Consider the following 19,133-nt stretch of genomic DNA (forward strand, 5'->3'; position numbering starts at 1 on the left):
AACTTAGACTTTTCTGAATACTTGCCAAGTACACTTAGACTTTTCTTTATACTTGCCAAGTACACTTAGACTTTTCTGTATACTTGCCAAGTACACTTAGACTTTTCTTTATACTTGCCAAGTACACTTAGACTTTTCTATATACTTGTCGGTACAAACCAAGTATACTTCAGTATAATTAGTTCATCTCTGATAAGTACATAAACAGTAATCTGAAAGCATACTCTCTTATTCTAAGTTTTGAAAGAAGTATACTAATAGCAGCATAACTTGGATAAACTTCTTTTTTGTAAGGGCATAAACAAAAGTACCGCTATTACTGTAAAGTGCAACACAACGCTGTAAACTGGCACTCCTGTTCGTGCTAGTTTTGTGAGCACAAAACAACAGCTTCCTTATTAACAGCGACTCTGTAAACAGATCATAACCTTCAGCTGCAGGAGCCAATCAACACTTTCTCATCAGGGTGCGCCGAATGTAATTAGAGGCCGAGCAAACGTCTTGTTTATATCACTGTAAACTCATTGAACCCCGGTTGGGGTGTTATTTATACACTTAGAAGTAGGCCAGACTGTGTTTGTGATCAAGGCTATGTTAATGCTGTTCATATTACATAGTGCAACCATAAATAGAGTGTGGTACACCTTCCCCTGGGGAAGACCACGGCGCTCAAGTTTGGAAATGCAATATGAGGGCCTGTCTGTCTTCCTCCACTAACTGGAGGGTTCACAGTCTGGTTGGTGTCATCCCATCTCCCTCTGGCTCTCTGCGATTTGCATTGTCAGGGTATCCTCCCACAGGCCCGTCGGACCGGGTGCTATCTCAACAGCTTCTACCCTCAAATTATGCACCCAGGGGGATCTGCTGCCTCTCTGCTGACACCCCCCCGCCCTCACTCGCACCACAAGTGTGACTCATTTACATACATCATGACACATGAAAACATATTTGTACAAATGCCCACATTCTGTTTATCATCACTCCACGATTTCAAGTCATATTGCCCGAATTATTCCCCTCCAGTTTTAACCCTTTACCCATCAACCCTGAACACAACATACAATGTTTGCTTGTTTCTTTTTTCTTTTCTTTTTTTTTTTTTCAAAATCCACCCACACACGAACATTGACGTGCTTTTTTTCAAACCCACATTAAGAAACATGACAGTATGTTATTTTTTTGTCCGTGTTTTTTTTTTGTTGATGTTTTCTTCTATTTTTTGTTCTTTTTTCTTCATCAAGGACAGATTATGTACATACAGATGTTATATGCCACTGACAAACCCAGTGGGACGATGACATGGAACAGTGTACAGTATTTGAGTGGGAAACAGAAGAAGAAGAAGAAGAAAAAAAAAGGCAGCATGAAAGACCGAGAGGATTGAAAAGTGACAGAAAAAAAGAAGCACTGACCAAACGACCTGCTCTTGTGCTTGAAATGGAATCCGTCATTATTTTCGGAGCAACAAGACGCATGCACAAACAGTGTGTTCTGTCACACGGACGACCCGACTACACTGCAGAGGGCAAGACTTTTTGAGTACAACATGTAGTGTTTTAGATTAAGGGCCATTTAAACAGAGCTTCACAATCATTTCAGAGTACTGTACACAGTAAAAGTACAACAACAGACTTATTTGATATACCTTGTTAATGTAATCTTTTCAGATATTACACCACAGCTTTAACCATATCGGATACCTCTTGCACAGTAGAGTTAGGGGGTTATTGCTGGTTTGAAACAAACAAAACACATTCAGACAATTGATTCAATACGGAGTAATTCCCCTTTAAGGTCGCAGTAGTCAGGGTTCAGCGGGGGTAAACTCATCTCTCCATGCAGGCTCGTTATGGCAAATTTGCATATAGTCGCTGCATGTGAGTGGAGCAGTGTTTCAGTGGAGAAACGAGTGCCACCATATTGAAATATGGGCTTACCTCCCACTGTTTGTGCTGTGCGGGGGTAGCGGATGGATAATTGTGCCTTGGGGTTTTTGTAGTGCCCATGCCTGCATGTCACAGGTACACACCGGAGGGAGGACTGGTGCACCAAGGCGAGGCTGTCCTTGAAGAGGATTCCTGTCAGTGGCAGGTATGAGCTTGATTTATGGGGGCCATCACAGGCTGGCAGGAGGGACAGGTGGAGCCCAGGCTCTTTCACTTAGCCAGCCACAGGTGATGGCTAATTACATCTTTATCTCCCCGCGGTCTGGCCGAACAAGAACCGACTCACAGCAACGATCGGAGACTGACACGGATCCAAATCATTTATCTAGCTGGTCGGAGAGAGACACACTATGATAACTGGACAGGTACGCTGTAAATGTGTGATGCAGTTGACAGCATGACAAAACAAAGTAGTCCAATACATACAAGTGTTACAAATTATAAATTACATCATCATTCACTGCTTCTGGACTTGGATGAAATAATCCCTCAGGCTGTTTCAAATGCGTTTTTAAAAAGCTTGTCATGGCAAAATAGAGCACATCACTTCGAAAACTTTACATGTCTTTTTTTTTTTGTTGTCGTTTGTTTTTTCGTTGTAGTCGTTCAATGTGTGTGACTTCTCAGAGTAAAGTACAAAAATTATTTTCCCCCACGCACGGCTCATTACCATCAGATTTTGATCTTTTTTTTTTCTCACATGGAATTACTATTCATAGTTATTCAAATACTTATTAACATCATCATCATCTGTACTATTATTAACACCAAAAAAGTAAAAGCAGGTAACCTTGCAGAGAAAAACAGACACAGTGCGGGGAGGGAGGAGAGGAGAGGAGAGGAGAGGGAGTGAAGGGAGTATGGACTCACAACAGGAACATCTCTAACCGGTACATGCTATCAACAAGCGACAAAGAGGACGGAGTCGCAGCTTTGAAACAGAAGATATTGTTGTCACTTGGACAGTCTCTTGCTGCTTCAGAAGACTGGAGCGGAGTCGAGGCTGATGGGAGATGTCGTTCGGCGCCGGGCGACTTGAGGTCGCCGGCGTGGCCTCTGCACTGCATATATTTACACTGGGGAGGGAGGAAGACGGAGGGAGGAAGAGGAGGAGGAGGAGGGGTGACACGGAGCAGAGAACACTAAAGCGATGCGAAGGGCGACTAGACAGAGCACGTTGAACAGAGGGGCGGAGGGAGGGGGTAAAAAGGTTTGGGTAGTGAGGGGGTCTACATGCGAAACCTTGGTATAAACCCCCCAAATTACATAAAGGGGGAGTTAAGACTGACGCCGTCACCACCCACCCTTTTTTATACATTTTGACATCATTCATAGCAGCTTCACTGCTACACAGTTAAAATCAAAAAGCCATACACGTGTGTTTGTGTGTGTGTGTGTGTGTGTGTGTGTGTGTGTGTGTGTGAGATCAGAGGGTGACACTTCACATGGCCACCAGTTGAACAATTTCCAAAAGGTCACATGACCGTCAGTACCACATTAGAACTATAATTTCTATAAATATCCACCATAATATTGAGATTTTATGTATCATTTCCATAAGGCAAACATTGTAGGTCAGTCATTAGTCTATGTAGTATATTACATAAATGATCGTCCACTTGTTAGATTATCTGTTTTTCTCATTGATCACCGACACAATAATCGTTAATATACACTCTTTATCAACCTCAGCCCGGTGGAGATAATGAGGGGAAACGAGGTGAGGAGGGAAGTACCGAGTCAGACTAATCTGCAAGGCATTCTGGGAGACAGAAAGAGAGAGACAGACTGTGTGTGTGTGAGAGAGAGAGAGAGAGAGGGGGAGGAAAAGATGATGACAATGGTTTGACCTCGAAATTGAATTGAGGGTGCGGGGGGTTTTAGGGGTGGGGGTGGGGGGGGGGGGGGTGGGGGGTGGTTGGGGGGTAATGTGGTCGTGTGTTTGATGCAATGATTCAATGGCTCCTGGAATAATGCATATTCTTTTTGTTCACAGTGATGGGTTCGTAATTAAAGAATTTAATTTCCTTCTTCCTTCCGTAGAGGAGGGGGGGGGGGGGGGGGGGGGGGGGGGGAGGAAGAGGAGGGGGGGTAAAGGGCGGGCGGGGACGGGGGGGACGTTTAGGGGACGATTCCAGGTGGAGCTCGATCTTTACACCTTCAGCAGAAGAACAGCAGAGAGGGAAACCCAAACACACACGCCGACACTCATCCCGGCACGTAAAGCGGTCCCTCGGCCCTGTATGGCGCCCGGTCCTGGAGGAAGACAGACGGATCACAAGAAGAGAGGAGGGGGGGGGAGAAACGTGTAAAATACACAGAAACAGTTTTACACTCATTACACCATCTGATGTTTCTTTAAAGCTTTGTTTTTCTGTTTTTGATGAGGGGGTGGGGGCATGTAATATCCTCATGGCTGTGACACGAGGGCCGACATATCGACTTCCCTTACGAAAAAGTAGTATACTTCAAGTTTATTTTATAAACTGATTACCTGATTATTGGCTCTGACAGCCGAACATGCAGCAACCGGTCATGTTGATGCCGGTTACAGTTTTAATTCAATGTTTAAAGCTTGCTAACTCATCTGGATGGTACTTCCGTTGCTGACATGCATATTTTTGATGACGTCGGCTGTATAAAATTAACGATGGCTCTGTCCCATTTAGGTGTGCCAGGAAGCCACGCTACTGATCACTACACGCACAATATAAGCACCCAGGAACTGGAATGTTATTAGTGACGCCTATTTGATACGTCTAAATGACCACCGTGACAGAGGTCTATTGAATTTCCTAATTTCGTTAGGAATGCTCACGTGGTTAATATCAAGTTACAAAGCCATGCAGTGCTGGAGTTTACATATTATAGGCTGTCAAACACAGGTGGAACTATTGACATTAATCATGGCTCTGTTCCATATATGTGTGCCAAAAAGAAAGCCACTGAGCCTGCATGCACAGTACAAGCACACAGCCATTATTAATAATAATAGTTACACCTATTTGATACGTCTAAATGACCACCCTGACAAAGGTCTATTGAATTTCTTAATTTAGTAACACGTATATGGTTCAGGGCTTACATTTTGTCTCGTCTAACACTAATAACATTGATAATTGCTCTGTTCTGAGCCAGCATACACAATACAAGCACCCTGGCACTGGGACACCTCATCAATGCAACCCTTATCAATGTCATTAGTTATGCCTGCGTCTGACAAGTCAAAATGTCCACGGTGACCAACGTCTATTGAATTATGCAATTCAGTATGTTAACATGGTGAATCTTGAGTTACAAAGCCATTGAAAGTAGCAGAGATAACCTCAGAATGGTTCTCCAGAAGGCAAAATAAAAGTTATTTCAAAATACCATCAAGAATATTGTATTTGGGACACAAAATGACATCACGATTTAAAGGGACGATTGCAAGAAACCTTCCCTCTTCCTGTTTTGTGCCATTAGGCGATCTAGTAGATTTCCAAAATGCAACCTGGTTTTTAATGTAACAGTGTAGAGTGAAAGCTACAGTAGTAGAGGCTGCCAGTGGTCTAATGGGCTCATTGGCTGAGGGTAATTACAATAATGTGCCAATTTTTGATGTGATGGTGGGTTGTTGATATTAAAATGCTACACGTGGCAGCATCTTTAAAATGGTGAACAAAAGAGGTACAAAAGCATGGAAACAAAGTCGGCGGAGGCAATGACAGTGAGGGACGGTGCGTGAATAGAAATGCCACAAAAGTATCCGATTATGGTCCGATTTGCCGTGCCTGGTCCAGAACAGAAAGGGATTTGTTGTGTTCTAATGATGGCAGGAGGAGATTAGGAAGGAAAGAGGAGGCAAAAGGACAGATGATGGAGAGATAGGCTGACAGAAGTGGCAGCGGCGGTGGAAAAAAAGGAGAGCAGGAAGATGTATGGGTCTGACGAGGGAGTGAGTCATTGAAGGGAGACTGGCCGAGATAATGGGTAAAGGAATGAAAGAAGAAAGGGGATGGATGAAGGACTCACTTAAGATGGTAATGCTGAATGCACTAAAGGGGGAGGGGGGGGAGGGGAGGAAATCGCTCATTGGGGACGGTTAATGTGAATTGGGCATGGAGAGAAATGACAACTTCTTGGGTAACGGGACAGAGCAGAGCAGAGCGGCTGTGTGTGTGCATGCAGGAATGTGTACAGAAGAGAGATGGAGGGTGAGAGCGTCAACGAACGAGAGAAAAAGAGAGAGAAAGAAAGAGACAGAGAGAGAGAGAGAGAGAGAGAGAGAGGGAGAGAGAGAGAGAGAGAGAGAGAGAGAGACGGTAATGTAGGCAAGCAAAGCTTTAATGGGGCGGAGAATAAGGAAAATGGGGAGCAAGGAGGGAGGAGAGGGCTGAGAAAACACTGTGCTGTGTGCAGAGCAAAAATGAGACGGGGCGAAAAACAGTGTGTCATTGCAGATGTATCGTATGTCACGTCTGTTTGATAGTCACATCAGATAAATGTGGAGCATTATGTGGAAGCTTGGGATGAATGCATACATGTGCACACTCTGTCATTGTGTACATGTTCCTGAATGTAACTTACGAAACAGCAGCATGCTGGCGTTGGAAGCCCCCAGACGGTTCGAGGCGAAGCAGGTGTAGTTGCCAAAGTGTTTCTCTGTCACGTTGGTGAACAGCAACAGCGAGCGCGTCTTCTCGTTTTTGATCCTCAGGGTGTTGTCACTCTCTACCGGCCTGGGTGGTAGCGGTGGGTGGGGGGAGCGAAAGAGAAGGAAGGAAGCGGGAAGAAAAAAGAGTGTGTCAGGAAAAGACAGATAACACAACGTAACATCACACCTATAGTGACTCAGCCCGCATAAGAGGCTTTTTTCCTCCGTCTCTCCAGAGACACAGTCTCCCTCCACACACCGGATCCGTCTCACCTTGTACTAATAGTGAAGTCTAACAGTCCATAAATAACAGGGCCCTCCTGCTGGGGCCCATTATACTCTATTAACAGCTCTCTCTGGCTGGCAAAGGCTCGTCTAAGTACTTCTGCGTCTTACTTTGGATGATGCCAAATCATCCAAACTCTTCTATGCTCTCTGGGACCTTTTACAAACTTGGAAGGACAGATTATGTGTGGGTTCTAGAGAGCAAATAGGTTTCCAACAAGCTAATATTTCTCCGGAGATAGCAAAAACATACATGATTATCTCAGGCCTATAGTAATGTCAGAGGTAAGGCGGATGGACGGCAGCCAAGACTGCATACATCCACAGTAAATGTTATTTATGTGTGAATATGAGCAGCTTTTTCACATTGATTTTGTAAAGATTTCATGTCCCCACTGACAGATTCAGCCCGGTTATTATGCTGAGTCTCAGCTAGTTAGATCTCTGTTCTGTGTTCCCTCCTTTTCTCTGTTATCACCTGCTGTATACACTGTTTTTTAATAGCGCTTGACTCATTCTCATTAACGTACATTCTGTTCTGTTGTCAGTAGAGCTGTCAAAGTTAAAGCGCTAATAACGCTTTAACGCAAATTCGTTTCAACGCCACTAATTTCTTTAATGCAACTTGTGATTTTCAGATTGTAGCGGCTCAGTTTTAATGCTTGAGTGAAGATGCTTGCATCATGTGAAACCTAAGGAACCCATCGGTACCAGCCATTTCATACTAGCTTATCTCGAAGGAGGTTAAATAACACTCTGAAGTTACGCTAACATTTTGGCGAGGAAAAACTGTCATTTCTTCAAGTGTGCTATTAAAAGGGGTTCTATGGGTACCCACGAGTCTCCCCTTTACAGACATGCACACTTTATGATAATCACATGCAGTTTGGGGCAAGTCATAGTCAAGTCAGCACACTGACACACTGACAGCTGTTGTTGCCTGTTGGGCTGCAGTTTGCCATGTTATGATTGGAGCATATTGTTTATGCTAAATGCAGTACCTGTGAGGGTTTCTGGATCAATATCTGTTATTGTTTTGTGTCGTTAATTGATTTCCAATAATAAATATATACATACAATTGCATAAAGCAGCATATTTGTCCACTCCCATGTTGATAAGAATATTAAATACTTGACAAATCTCCCTTTAAGGTACATTTTGAACAGATAAAAAATGTGTGATTCATTTGCGATTAATCGCGATTCAATATTTGAATCGATTGACAGCCCTAGTTGCCAGGGCAACTGATTTGTATAAAACAATAATTTTTTTACAGGCTTATAAAAGCTACAATTTAACCAGGCACGGTGTTATTGACCAATCAACGCCACAAATCAAAAATACAGGTTCATGACGACACCTGTGTGATTGCCTTTATTGACTGATTTAAAATGTGTGCTCACGTGTTGAATTAGAGGGAAAGTTGTCTTCTTAAGTTCACCTCCGCAGCCCCCAAACGGCGTCTGAGCAGGCCTACACGGCTTTGTTTCAGGAGCTCAGTTTTACACATCAATACTAAATTGCAAAGCTGGTGTTTATGGATTTTTCCACTCTGTAGAGCATTTTTCAAAAGGCTTCATTTTGTGTGTAAAAAGCATTTGCTTAAGGAGGACCGAAGGCCATGGCGAGAAAAACATGCATTTACAGATGAAGATGGTCTCACCTGTGGTCATCTCTGTACCATTCGAAGACGGCTGGTGGGACCGCCATGGCTTCGCAGCGCAATATGGCCGTCTTACCCAAATGAGCTGGCATGTTTTTCATGTCTGTGATCATGGGAGGGTCTGGCAGGGAAAAACGAGGGAGGCAATTAGTATACATCTGCATTCACCGAGAAGTGGAGTCAGGTCGCCACGGGGTCGCAAACAAGGTTGAAAACCCCCCGGAGAGGGCGAATTAAGATGTATGAATTCATACATAATAATGCATCTACAGTATTAACATATACCATTAATACATTAACAGGGAGGTCCAGTGCGACTTGAATTATCACCACTGTGCTGTTGTATGACGCAGAGAGGGATACTCACAGTTGACCGTGACCTTGACCTTGCGCTGATCGGGTGGAGCCACTCCATTGTTGGTGATGCATTCGTAGTCCTCGGCCTGCTGCCTCTTGATCTCTGTGATGTCCAAGAACTCGCCGTCACTCACTAGCCCATCTATTGACAGAAGGCAGATGTCAGGGGTCACTATTTATCAAATGCCAGATGACTCTGATTTATGGTTTACCAGTTGAGATCCCACGGCAGGCAGCCTGACACCCAACTTATAGCTAAGATGATTTAAGAACATGGGGGGAGATACATACAGTATATCACATAACATATAGTGCATATTTAGATTGATTCAGGAAAATAAGCTCTGTCAATGAATTAAAATATTCAAATTGATTGTCCATAGTTAATCTTTAATCGCAAATTAATTGCAAATTTTTTATCTGTTCAAAATGTACCTTAAAGGGAGATCTGTCAAGTATTTAATACTCTTATCAACATGGGAGTGGATACATTTATTATTGGAAATCTAATAACAAAACTAAACAATAACAGATATTGTCCAGAAACCCTCACAGGTACTGCATTTAGCATAAAACATATGCTCAAATCAAAACATGGCAAACTGCAGCCCAACAGGCAACAACAGCTGTCAGTGTGTCAGTGTGCTGACTTGACTATGACTTGTCCCAAACTGTATGTGATCATCATAAAGTGGGCATGTCTGTAAAGGGGAGACTCGTGGGTACCCATAGAACCCATTCACATATCTTGAGGTCAGAGGTCAAGGGACCCCTTTGAAAATGGCCATGCCAGTTTTTCCTCGCCAAAATTTGGCGCAAGTTTGGAGCGTTATTGAATTATAATTGAATTATCGAAAAGCCCCGATGAAATATCTGTAATCAAGAAAAATAAATTGCATCATATTTGTCACATGACCTAAAGCTTAAGGGCTTCAAACTGCTTTGGTCAGTAAAATAATGGGTCAGCTGGTGAATTCTTGATGTGAACATGATCTGACGGCAGTGACATCATTACTTTTATCGTGTCAGGGGAAATTGTAAGCTTTCCTTCCAGGCAGTGGACACAGCAGGGGGGCGACGGCCTGTTCTCTACATTACGCACTGAGAAGAATATTTGGCTGTTATTTGATGTTGACAAACTCCCAGGTGCCCCCAAACCGAATTAGTCAGTCTCGCACTCGCACTCTTTTTCCTTGGAGCGACAAACAGCCACACAATCTCTTCAGAGGGGAAAGTCGAAGGGACGGGCTACAAGTTATTGCTCCTTCATGTGAGGGAATGGATGTTGGGGGTGTTATTGGATCGACAGCGGCGGAGAGAGAAGAAGAATGAGAGTGAGAGTGCACCCCCCCCTCTCCCTGCAAGTCTCAGCAGCCAGCTGTCTCACTGCCTCCAAAACCATTAGGCCTTTTTTTTTCTCCCCTTTACCCCATTAAAGAAGCCAGACTGTGGAACACGACATAATATATAATCTCACCGCTAACAAGGAAATCCAGCTCTTAAATTGCCGCTCACTTTTCCCTTTCAAAGCCCCTCTAAACATACACACAACCACTGTCAATCAGTGGACCTTTACTTCCCCTCGCAAACACACCAATGGCGCCTGAGCACGTTTGCGAGCAACACCGACGCAAACACACACACACACACACACACACAAAAAAAGACGCTAAACGCCATGATTATTCCTGTCAGAGATTAGCGCGGCGGTTCTAATTGAAGATTATACTGGAGGATTATTAGTGTGGCTACTGAGCTGGAGACGATTATTTGCAGCTGCTGCGGCAGAGGCTGAGCAGCGAGCGACAACCGCGGTGATGGTTGCTTGTGCCACCCGAGCAAGTGCGGACAGGCGCTGTGGCGACGGGGTGGGGTGCGGGTGCAATGTTATTCACTCATTCCATTAGTTTAATAAATATAGCTCTCTTGTGACATCTCTGTCGAGCAAGAAGAGCACCCAACTTTACCAGAGGGGGGTGGGAAGCGGAGAAAAAGATAGAATCAGACAACTAGCACTGGAGAAATCACACACAAGGCTGTTACAGATGACTTCCAAGAAATAAAAAAAAGACAAAGAAAATAAAAAATGAGAGCAATGGAGCGTTAGAGAGCGAATCACAGACACGGAGAGAGAGAGCGGTAATTTGCAAGAGATACCGAGCAAGACATTGAAAGAGATACGCAGATATAAAGATAGAGGAAAAAGAGAGGGATGTCAAGTTGGGTATTTGATGTGGTTGGTTCTTTCATGGACTTTTCCTCCTCAGCACCTATGTGTGATGTAATATGACATCGCAGAGCAGACCTCTCTTTCCCTCCCTCCCTCTCCATCCCCTGAGATCTGTGGACCGGCATTGCACACCTCTGTACACTTTGGTGGGAGATCATATCTGACTGGAGCCGGCCCCTGACACTCCTACAATGGCCTGTAAAATACATCTCCATCAACTACTTATGGCTTTTGAAGGAGCCTGACTCCTGACCACCAGAGATAGTTGGATTGCACCTGAGAAGAGAGAGAGAGAGAGGGGGGGGGGTGTATGAATGAGAGGAGGGAAAAAAAGGATCAGGGGTTCTGGCCTGCCTTACAGTGAAACCGTGCTCTATTTCCCCGGCAGCACTTTGAGCCCGACTAGACCATCAGGGCACTTGATTTCTGGGCTCCTCTTATCATCATTTCCATTACAAAACTACCATCCTGGCAGAGAGGTCTGATGTCGGGTTAAAACAGAGCAGGATGGACGGACCGACCGACTGTAAAAATCTGTCCTGAGATGTGTGTTAGTTGAGCTAAATGAAGCTACGGCAGAATTTAAACCTCCTTTACATATGCTTAAAATGAATCCATAGCCTTCCATCCAGGTAGTTTACTCCACATTCTTTCCATTCCTTTTATTTTTTTTTCTATTAAAGCCTGACAAATACTGGATTTTGGTGCCCAATACCAATATATTATGTTTTATTTTTTTATGGTCAACAAATGAAGCTTATGCGTAAATTCAGTCAGGAAGACTAGGGGTGCAATCTCATTCATTCTCATTCCTTCTGGGTCTCTCTCTCATGGGCTATTACTATGTCAGCTGATTATGGGCGTCTCTCTTTTCAGTGACCAATCAGATCTTGCCATATCTCCCTAAACCAATCACATTGTTGCTGTCAAAAGTTTAAAAACCGTTCTCCTCTATGCTGTTTTCAGTGTCAGTATCAGCACTAACCGATGCGACCCTCCACCACCCCATCACCTCCACATTCATCCAATCAGAGCAAACCTGCTCCACTTCATTCATTGGATCTGCATCAATCTCTTCACTACCACCATCACCAGTGTCTAGACCCGGAGGGAATAATCCTAAATCCAACTACGGCATCACTTCCCCCTTATTATGTCACATTTGATCTAAATCGCCAAAGACTGTTACTATTCATAATTCATGCACTTTGTAATAAATCATCATTCAATTCATAGGAGTCTCTCCTGATTGAAATAGCTAAAGCCTGATATTCCTCTGTGCCATAGACCTTCATTGTTGTCCAGACTATCACAAACATGGGCACGAGTTTATTTAGAGTCAGTAATAGAGTCATTCACCGTCCTGCTGCTGTAAATACTCACTAATGTGTCTTAATCCACGGCTGAAACTAGCTCCCAACAAATACAATATTTACTCCTGTTTGAGTATCATGTGCTCAACACTACAGAGCGTGATTTATTTGTCAATTAAAAAAAATAAACTATGATTTTTCAGACCAGCTTTTCAAGATTTTTGTCTTCAGTGTGAACAAATGAGCTTGAGGCTGAGAGCCAAAGGGTCGGGAAGTGGGAGACACAGACTAACACACTGTTGGTTTTGTTCTTTTAATGGGATTTGTTAACAATATACAAAAATATAGAAAATGTCCAACCTTAACCGTTAACATAAAGCACATGAACATTTTGATAAAGACCCATTACATTTGTTCATTAAAGAATTGTGACCAAGACATGTACTAAACTGGACGTTTTAAAGTTGAAAGATAAACTTGTGAGCGCTCTCTGGCAACACTACCCTGCCTTTTCCAATTATCTGATTTTCACTCTCAACCTGCACACCTGCTGTTCATTCTCTCATCAAGCCACACCTGTCCCTCATCAACTGCACTCAGTATATAGACCCAGACACAAGCCCTTGTCCTCTGTTACACCGCCCTAACTGCTGTCACTATAGCGGTCAAGCCTCTGTTCATGATTTCTGTCCATTTCTGATTTTGTGTGTCTCCTTTTTGGAGTTGTTTGTTTCCGCTGACTGCCGACCTGTTGCCAATCTCAGTCCTGCTCTGTTGAGTTGACACCCAAATCTAAAAAATCAAGCTCCCTGTCAAATGTATACACTCTTTTTTGCTAACTTATTATTAAAAAAGGCATTCCTCTTCCTCTCAACCACCACAAGCATCCGTTCATGCATGCTAAGCCTGCGTGTAACCGTGTGTGTTTTAACGGATGGGATGTCAAATGATAAGGCCCCGATGCGCTGCTGTATTTAACTGAATGAGACAGAATGCCTGTATGTCTCTGAGTGGGTCAACTGATGGATGCCAGTGAGAGTGGCTGGGTGTGACAGATTGTATCTGCGCTTTGGTGGAGATGATGGAGGTGGAGCCTGCCAACAACAGTACAGAGCAGCGCCACTATCTGTATGTGAGTAAGGACCGGTAACTGAGGATAAGTTGCAAAGGGATTGAAGACTTTAAGCAGTTTCACCTCTAAGGTGGTGCACCTCCTCCTATCACACAACCACCTGACACACACATTTTCCACTCAATCCCCACGTCCCCTGTTCTCTCCCCTTCCTGCAGTTTCTCTATGCAGTCTCTGAGTAATGGGGACAGATGGCTGGCAGCTTCTTGCTGTTTCTTTGGGCTAGTCCACCCCTCCTTCTTTCTGCACCGCCCCTGGTCTCCTGCAACTGATGGCTTGGTTGCACAGACTCCCACGGAATAGCAATGCGGGCCCTATCTCTATCTCTGCAAGCTGAGGGGTTATTGGGGGAGAGGGGAGAGGGAGGCGGTGAGAGATGGCGGGGGAGGCTAGAGAGGGAGGATTACTGCTGACAGAGGAGAAATGCTGTAGGCTTGCAAGTGAGGACAACCACACAGAGTTTGTGATGTAAGCTTGTGTGTGTGTTTGCTGCAGGTGTGCGTTCATGCATGCTTTATATTTCTCCTCTATATTTTGGGGTGTCTGTGATCACTATGGGCTTGTCCCTGCCTGAGGTACTGTGTAAGTTCACAAACACTAACTGTGCAGAGAAGGACATTACATGCACAGCAGGCTAACCCAGGGACAAACAAGGGAGAGAGGAGGAGGAGGAACAGACCTCTGAACAAAGCTGTCTGTAAGTACAGCAGTACAGTATATGTAGGCTGTGCATTTATTCGCCTAACAGTATAATTACAGCGTGTTGAGTAGTTGTTCACACTGACCTATTTGTCATTACTGTGCTGCGTTTGATCAGTGTTTCTGCTGCTGCAGTCGAGCTACAACTCACCCGACACTGCTGTGTGATGCTTTAACTATGACTTTTTTCGACTCTGATGCAATTCCAACCTCACAAAGAGTAAATAATTTGACTTTCAAAACACTGAAAAGTCTAAAATAATAATCCTTGTTCTGTTATTGCTCCATCTGGGAAGTTCAAAAGTTCAACCGAAGATGTTTTGGAACTTTTTGGCATGCCAATATCGCACACAAAAATTCAACGTTCATATTTCATCAAAGAGGTCATGGAGCTCATGCAATATGCAATTCATTTTAGCCAAACTGATAGGAACAACACATATTTTATTAGAAAACCACACAAGCCAAAAGAGACAAGCATTCTTTATGCTGACAATTATTCATTCATTCATTCATTATTCGTGACCGTTTATCCCATTCGGGGTCGCGGGGGGTGGGGGGGGGGGTGGGGCTGGAGACTATCACAGATCTGACTCATAGAGACAGACGGCCATTCACACCTATGGGCAATTTAGAGCCAACAATGAACCTAACCTGCATGTCTTTGGACTGTGGGAGGAGGCCGGAGAAAACCCACGCTAACACGGGGAGAACATGCAAACTCCACACAGAAGGGCCTCAAGCCTGATCGGTACCTGAGATCCTCTTGCTGTGAGGCGACAGTGCTAACCACTGCACCGCCGCGCAGCCCTGCTGACAATTACTGTAGTAAAATACATTGAGGAATATTGAGTCATAGCACAATGGTATATTGAGCACATAGCACATAGCAATTTTCTTTATGTGCCAAACAGATGACACAGTGCTGCCATTACAGCTCTAACTAAAAAGGTGCACTCAGCAGAGGGCAGATCTCCGCCAGGTGTGTCTGCAACAACCACTTCTGTAATGTTTTCAGTGAATACAACCCACAATCGGCTAACCCCCCCGTCTAGACTGCAAACATGTCAGACACGTTTTTCACTCGCACGTCTCACACAAACGCTCTTATTTTAATTTATGCAGATGTCTGCACCGGCTCTGTGCAGGCGTGCTTCTCAGCTGTGTCTCACGGGCGTTACTGCTGTTTGAGGCACGGAATAACTTTGTCTCTGACCGTAGAGCAGCGGCTGATGCAGTCAGTGTACTGGTAGTTCCGCTAGCTGTTAGCGGCTGCGATGCACTCATATGTGTGTGTAGGCTACTGGTAGTTCTGTTAGCTGATAGCCAAACACACCGTCCAAAACTATAAAAGTGAACAAACTGTTTTCCAGCGGCTGAGCGGCAGCGACGCATTCAGCTGTGTGATCACTTGCGGCCCCTACTGGCCGGCGGAATGTTAGGAGTAGTGAGTCAGGATTCAGCAGTAATCAATGGCAGTATCAAACAAACAACCACGAGAGGTCCTTGAACATGCATCCATAAATGAGCACCCAAAATGGTCTGCAGTTTGGTGCAGCAGTATGCAACATTAGCTGTGGACAGACACACAGATGCACACACACACACGAACACTCTCATTATCTCCTGGCAGAGATAATAATAAAATCATACAATCTCTAGAGGCCATGTAATGCTTATTTGCCATTAATGGTGACAGAGATGGGAACAGATAGGAAGCAAATGATGTCCTGATCCAATCAAATGGATTTGACTTCATCTGTTAAGTCGTGCATCCTGACCACTCTGAACTTATTCTGATTCCACACAATGATGCAAGCTAAAAATAGCTGATTTAAGTGGCTGTTGGCACCAGTTGGCACCGTGATGCCGGTTGACAGGGTGGATGAAGACAGATGCTAATGATTACAGGTGGCACGGTGGGGATAATTACGTATAATGTGTGGTTATTTGGGACAAAACATTGGGAAAATACGGAGAGTATGAATTTTAGATGGGGACAGACTAAGCAGCTGGGTTTAAGAGTGATGACACAGGTATGTGGGATAAAGACATGGACGAGAGCTGAATGCTGATAAGCCTTCAGGAAGAAAAATAATAATAAAAAAAAGCGTATAAAAGGTGGAACAGGGTTAGGGATGAATGTGAAGGCAGGGAGATAAAGGTGAAGCTGTGAACAAGAGATCTCCGGATCTGAAGACAGGCAAACAAGAAGGGGGTAGCTTACATTTCTGGTCTTTCCAGGTGACTGTGGGCTCAGGTCGACCCACCGCCAGACAGTAGAGGTTTACATTCTCTCCTTCGTTCACCGACACGTTTTTGGAGATGTTGACGATTCTGGCCGGCACTGAAAAACAAGATCATGCTATTAAAATATGACCTCAAAATCTCCTTTTATTTCATAAATTATTGATGAGGTATGGCTGTACAGCCTGTTAAGGTGCTTAAAGCATGATGCAAATCCCTGCAGTAAGACAGAGAGGCAATCAGCTGATTAATGATCTGTGCTTACTGAACTGTGCAACAATATGCTTGTCCGTCTACTTAAAATGCGCTGAATTCTAAATTGCTGCAAATGGGCATTCAAATCTCCTGACATCTAATCCAATTTGATATTTAAAGAAAATAAGAGAATTTGTAGAAGTAGTAGTTGGAATTTTTACGTTTTCAGGCCAATGACCTCTCCTGGATACCGTTTTGCCGTTTCGTGTTGGAGCCCTATGCATGTAGTTAGTTTGATAACAAGATGGCCCTTGAATTTAAATGGCCCATTATCATTGCTTTTAATGAGCTTGGCCCCGAGATTGCTTTTTTTTTTTGCAAGACTTCTACCGAGGATCCTATTTTTCTCTATCTTGCCGGAGTTGAATACTTGCAGCGATAAAGCACAGATTGGAGTGGCGGTGAAGCCGCTCCCGCTTGATGCACTGACTTGAGGGTGTAATTATTTTGTGTGATATCAGGCTAGGGCTGGGATGGCAGGCGACTTGGAAATTAGGTATATATGGTCGTCCGTGCCAAGCTTTGCTCCCTGCAGACGGGACTGTTTGTTTGGCTGCAGTGCGATGTGAAAACTCTGTTAGTAAGCAGCGGACGTTGTCTCAGCCACCTGTGAGCCAGGCCTCCTGTTTTCATTCCAGCAGAATGTACTCTCGTATATCCTTTTAAGAGCTTTCAGTTTCATTCGGCTGGTGTACAGTATATAGATACAATCTGCACAACACACAGTCCAAAAATATGCATGAAAATTGACACATGCAGAGGAGGAAAAGGTCTGAGATCCAACCTCCGGGCAGTTCTGCGCCGATACATCATGTCACTCAGGATCAGTCAGACTCTCACTCACTTAGCTGCTGACTTGATGACTGAGTCCCAGTCGTGGTGCTGCACTGTCAGTTATTTAGTCAGGCAGTTGGACAGCCACCCCTGTGTACCAAATCTCCTCCACGCACACCCTCATCCATCTGATCAGCCTAACTTTCTGTTTATAAAGACAAGTAACCCCAACTGGCCACATGGAAATAACAAATGGGCTTGGACTTCTTGTTGAACCTGACTTCCTGGTTATCTGTCACCTGCACTAGGCTTCCTTTACTGTAGCCACACACACACACACACACACGCACACACACACGTGCACATACACGTTGGCCAACTAAGCTTTCAAGACATAATTGCATTTTGATCTAACCATAAATACTAACCTTAAATCCTCAAACATCATAAAAACATTAACCACTAAGTTTTCTATCATAACTTTAAACATGATTTAACAGAAAAGGAACACTGGAATGTAACCAAAGAAAATCTTAATTGCTTCCCCTGATGCCAAACCTCAATCACACCCAATAGACAGCCCTACGCTTGGATGAGTGACGCAATGCGTAATTAAGTCATTTAGTTTGTATCCGAGGCTGCTTGCAGTAACATCGGTGCACACGTATCTATTTTAGAAGCCGCAGTGGCAATCAAATCTGCAGTCTGTGGATAGATCAGGGAAATGAGCCAGCACTTATATGCGGGGAACAGTAAACACTTTAACTCATAACGGATTCCTGCGTTGCTCACCTTGGACGATGAGGTAGACGTGGGCGATGCGGGGCTTGTTGTTGGCCTGGAAGGTGCAAGTGTAGGGCCCCTCGTCGGTTATTTGCACCTTGTCGATGTGGATGGAGAAGTCACTGTTGTTGCTGTTGGCCAGCGTCACACGTTTGTCCAGCGACCACTTGTCCGTCCCCGTGAACAGGATGTTAGAGCGGTTCAGCCAGGCCTTGTGGGTCACCTCCTCGTCGATCCGACATCTGTGAGAGGACGGGAAGGGATTAACAGGTAAGAGACCTGTTCTTGACGTTATGTTTAGGGTTGACACTGAATTCTGCTGACAGGTGTTCATTTATCATCGGTACAGATATAGAAAGGGGTGACATATCAAAGGAAAATCCAACACTGAGTGTCTTTGCACAGTGTTGCGTACACCAGAAAAGCTTCAATGCACCTCGGAATAGATTACACAAGTCTCTTGAGGTTTACTGAAAGGACGGGACGCCATTTTCCCAAATATATACCAACTCTTGTGTTTTTATGACGGTGGGGGAGTGCTATCGAACATGTCGGTCCAAATTCTCCCATAGGTGTTCAGTTAGGTGGAAATACAGTGACGGTAAAGGTCATAGCACATGATTCACATCCTTTTCTACTAATCAAACCATTCAGGGACCCCTCCTGCGTGCCCTATAAGAATCTGCATTCGTTATCTCTTCACTCATTTTTTCAGATTTTTGCAGCACTAATGATTAAATATCACTCCTGTTACACAGGCAGAGAAAATGGGTCAAATCATACACAATATGGCTGAGATCAGTTATAGAACA

General features: G+C 44.2%; 1 protein-coding gene across 1 annotated transcript in view; it reads right to left on the bottom strand.

Annotated features, from left to right (window-relative positions):
• Positions 1 to 947: 947 nt before the first annotated feature.
• Positions 948 to 19,133, bottom strand: part of iglon5 (IgLON family member 5) — a 114,172-nt gene continuing 95,986 nt past the window's right edge. The window contains exons 3-8 of the mRNA XM_037785093.1: positions 18,331 to 18,563; positions 16,490 to 16,609; positions 8,899 to 9,030; positions 8,532 to 8,652; positions 6,516 to 6,667; positions 948 to 4,202 (exon numbers count right to left, since the gene is read on the bottom strand). Coding sequence (XP_037641021.1) covers positions 4,099 to 4,202; positions 6,516 to 6,667; positions 8,532 to 8,652; positions 8,899 to 9,030; positions 16,490 to 16,609; positions 18,331 to 18,563 — 862 coding nt within the window. The 3' untranslated portion in view covers positions 948 to 4,098. The remainder of the gene's footprint in view (positions 4,203 to 6,515; positions 6,668 to 8,531; positions 8,653 to 8,898; positions 9,031 to 16,489; positions 16,610 to 18,330; positions 18,564 to 19,133) is intronic.

The sequence above is a fragment of the Sebastes umbrosus genome, chromosome 11 (genome assembly GCF_015220745.1).
Source record: "Sebastes umbrosus isolate fSebUmb1 chromosome 11, fSebUmb1.pri, whole genome shotgun sequence".
NCBI classification, from domain to species: Eukaryota; Metazoa; Chordata; class Actinopteri; order Perciformes; family Sebastidae; genus Sebastes; species Sebastes umbrosus.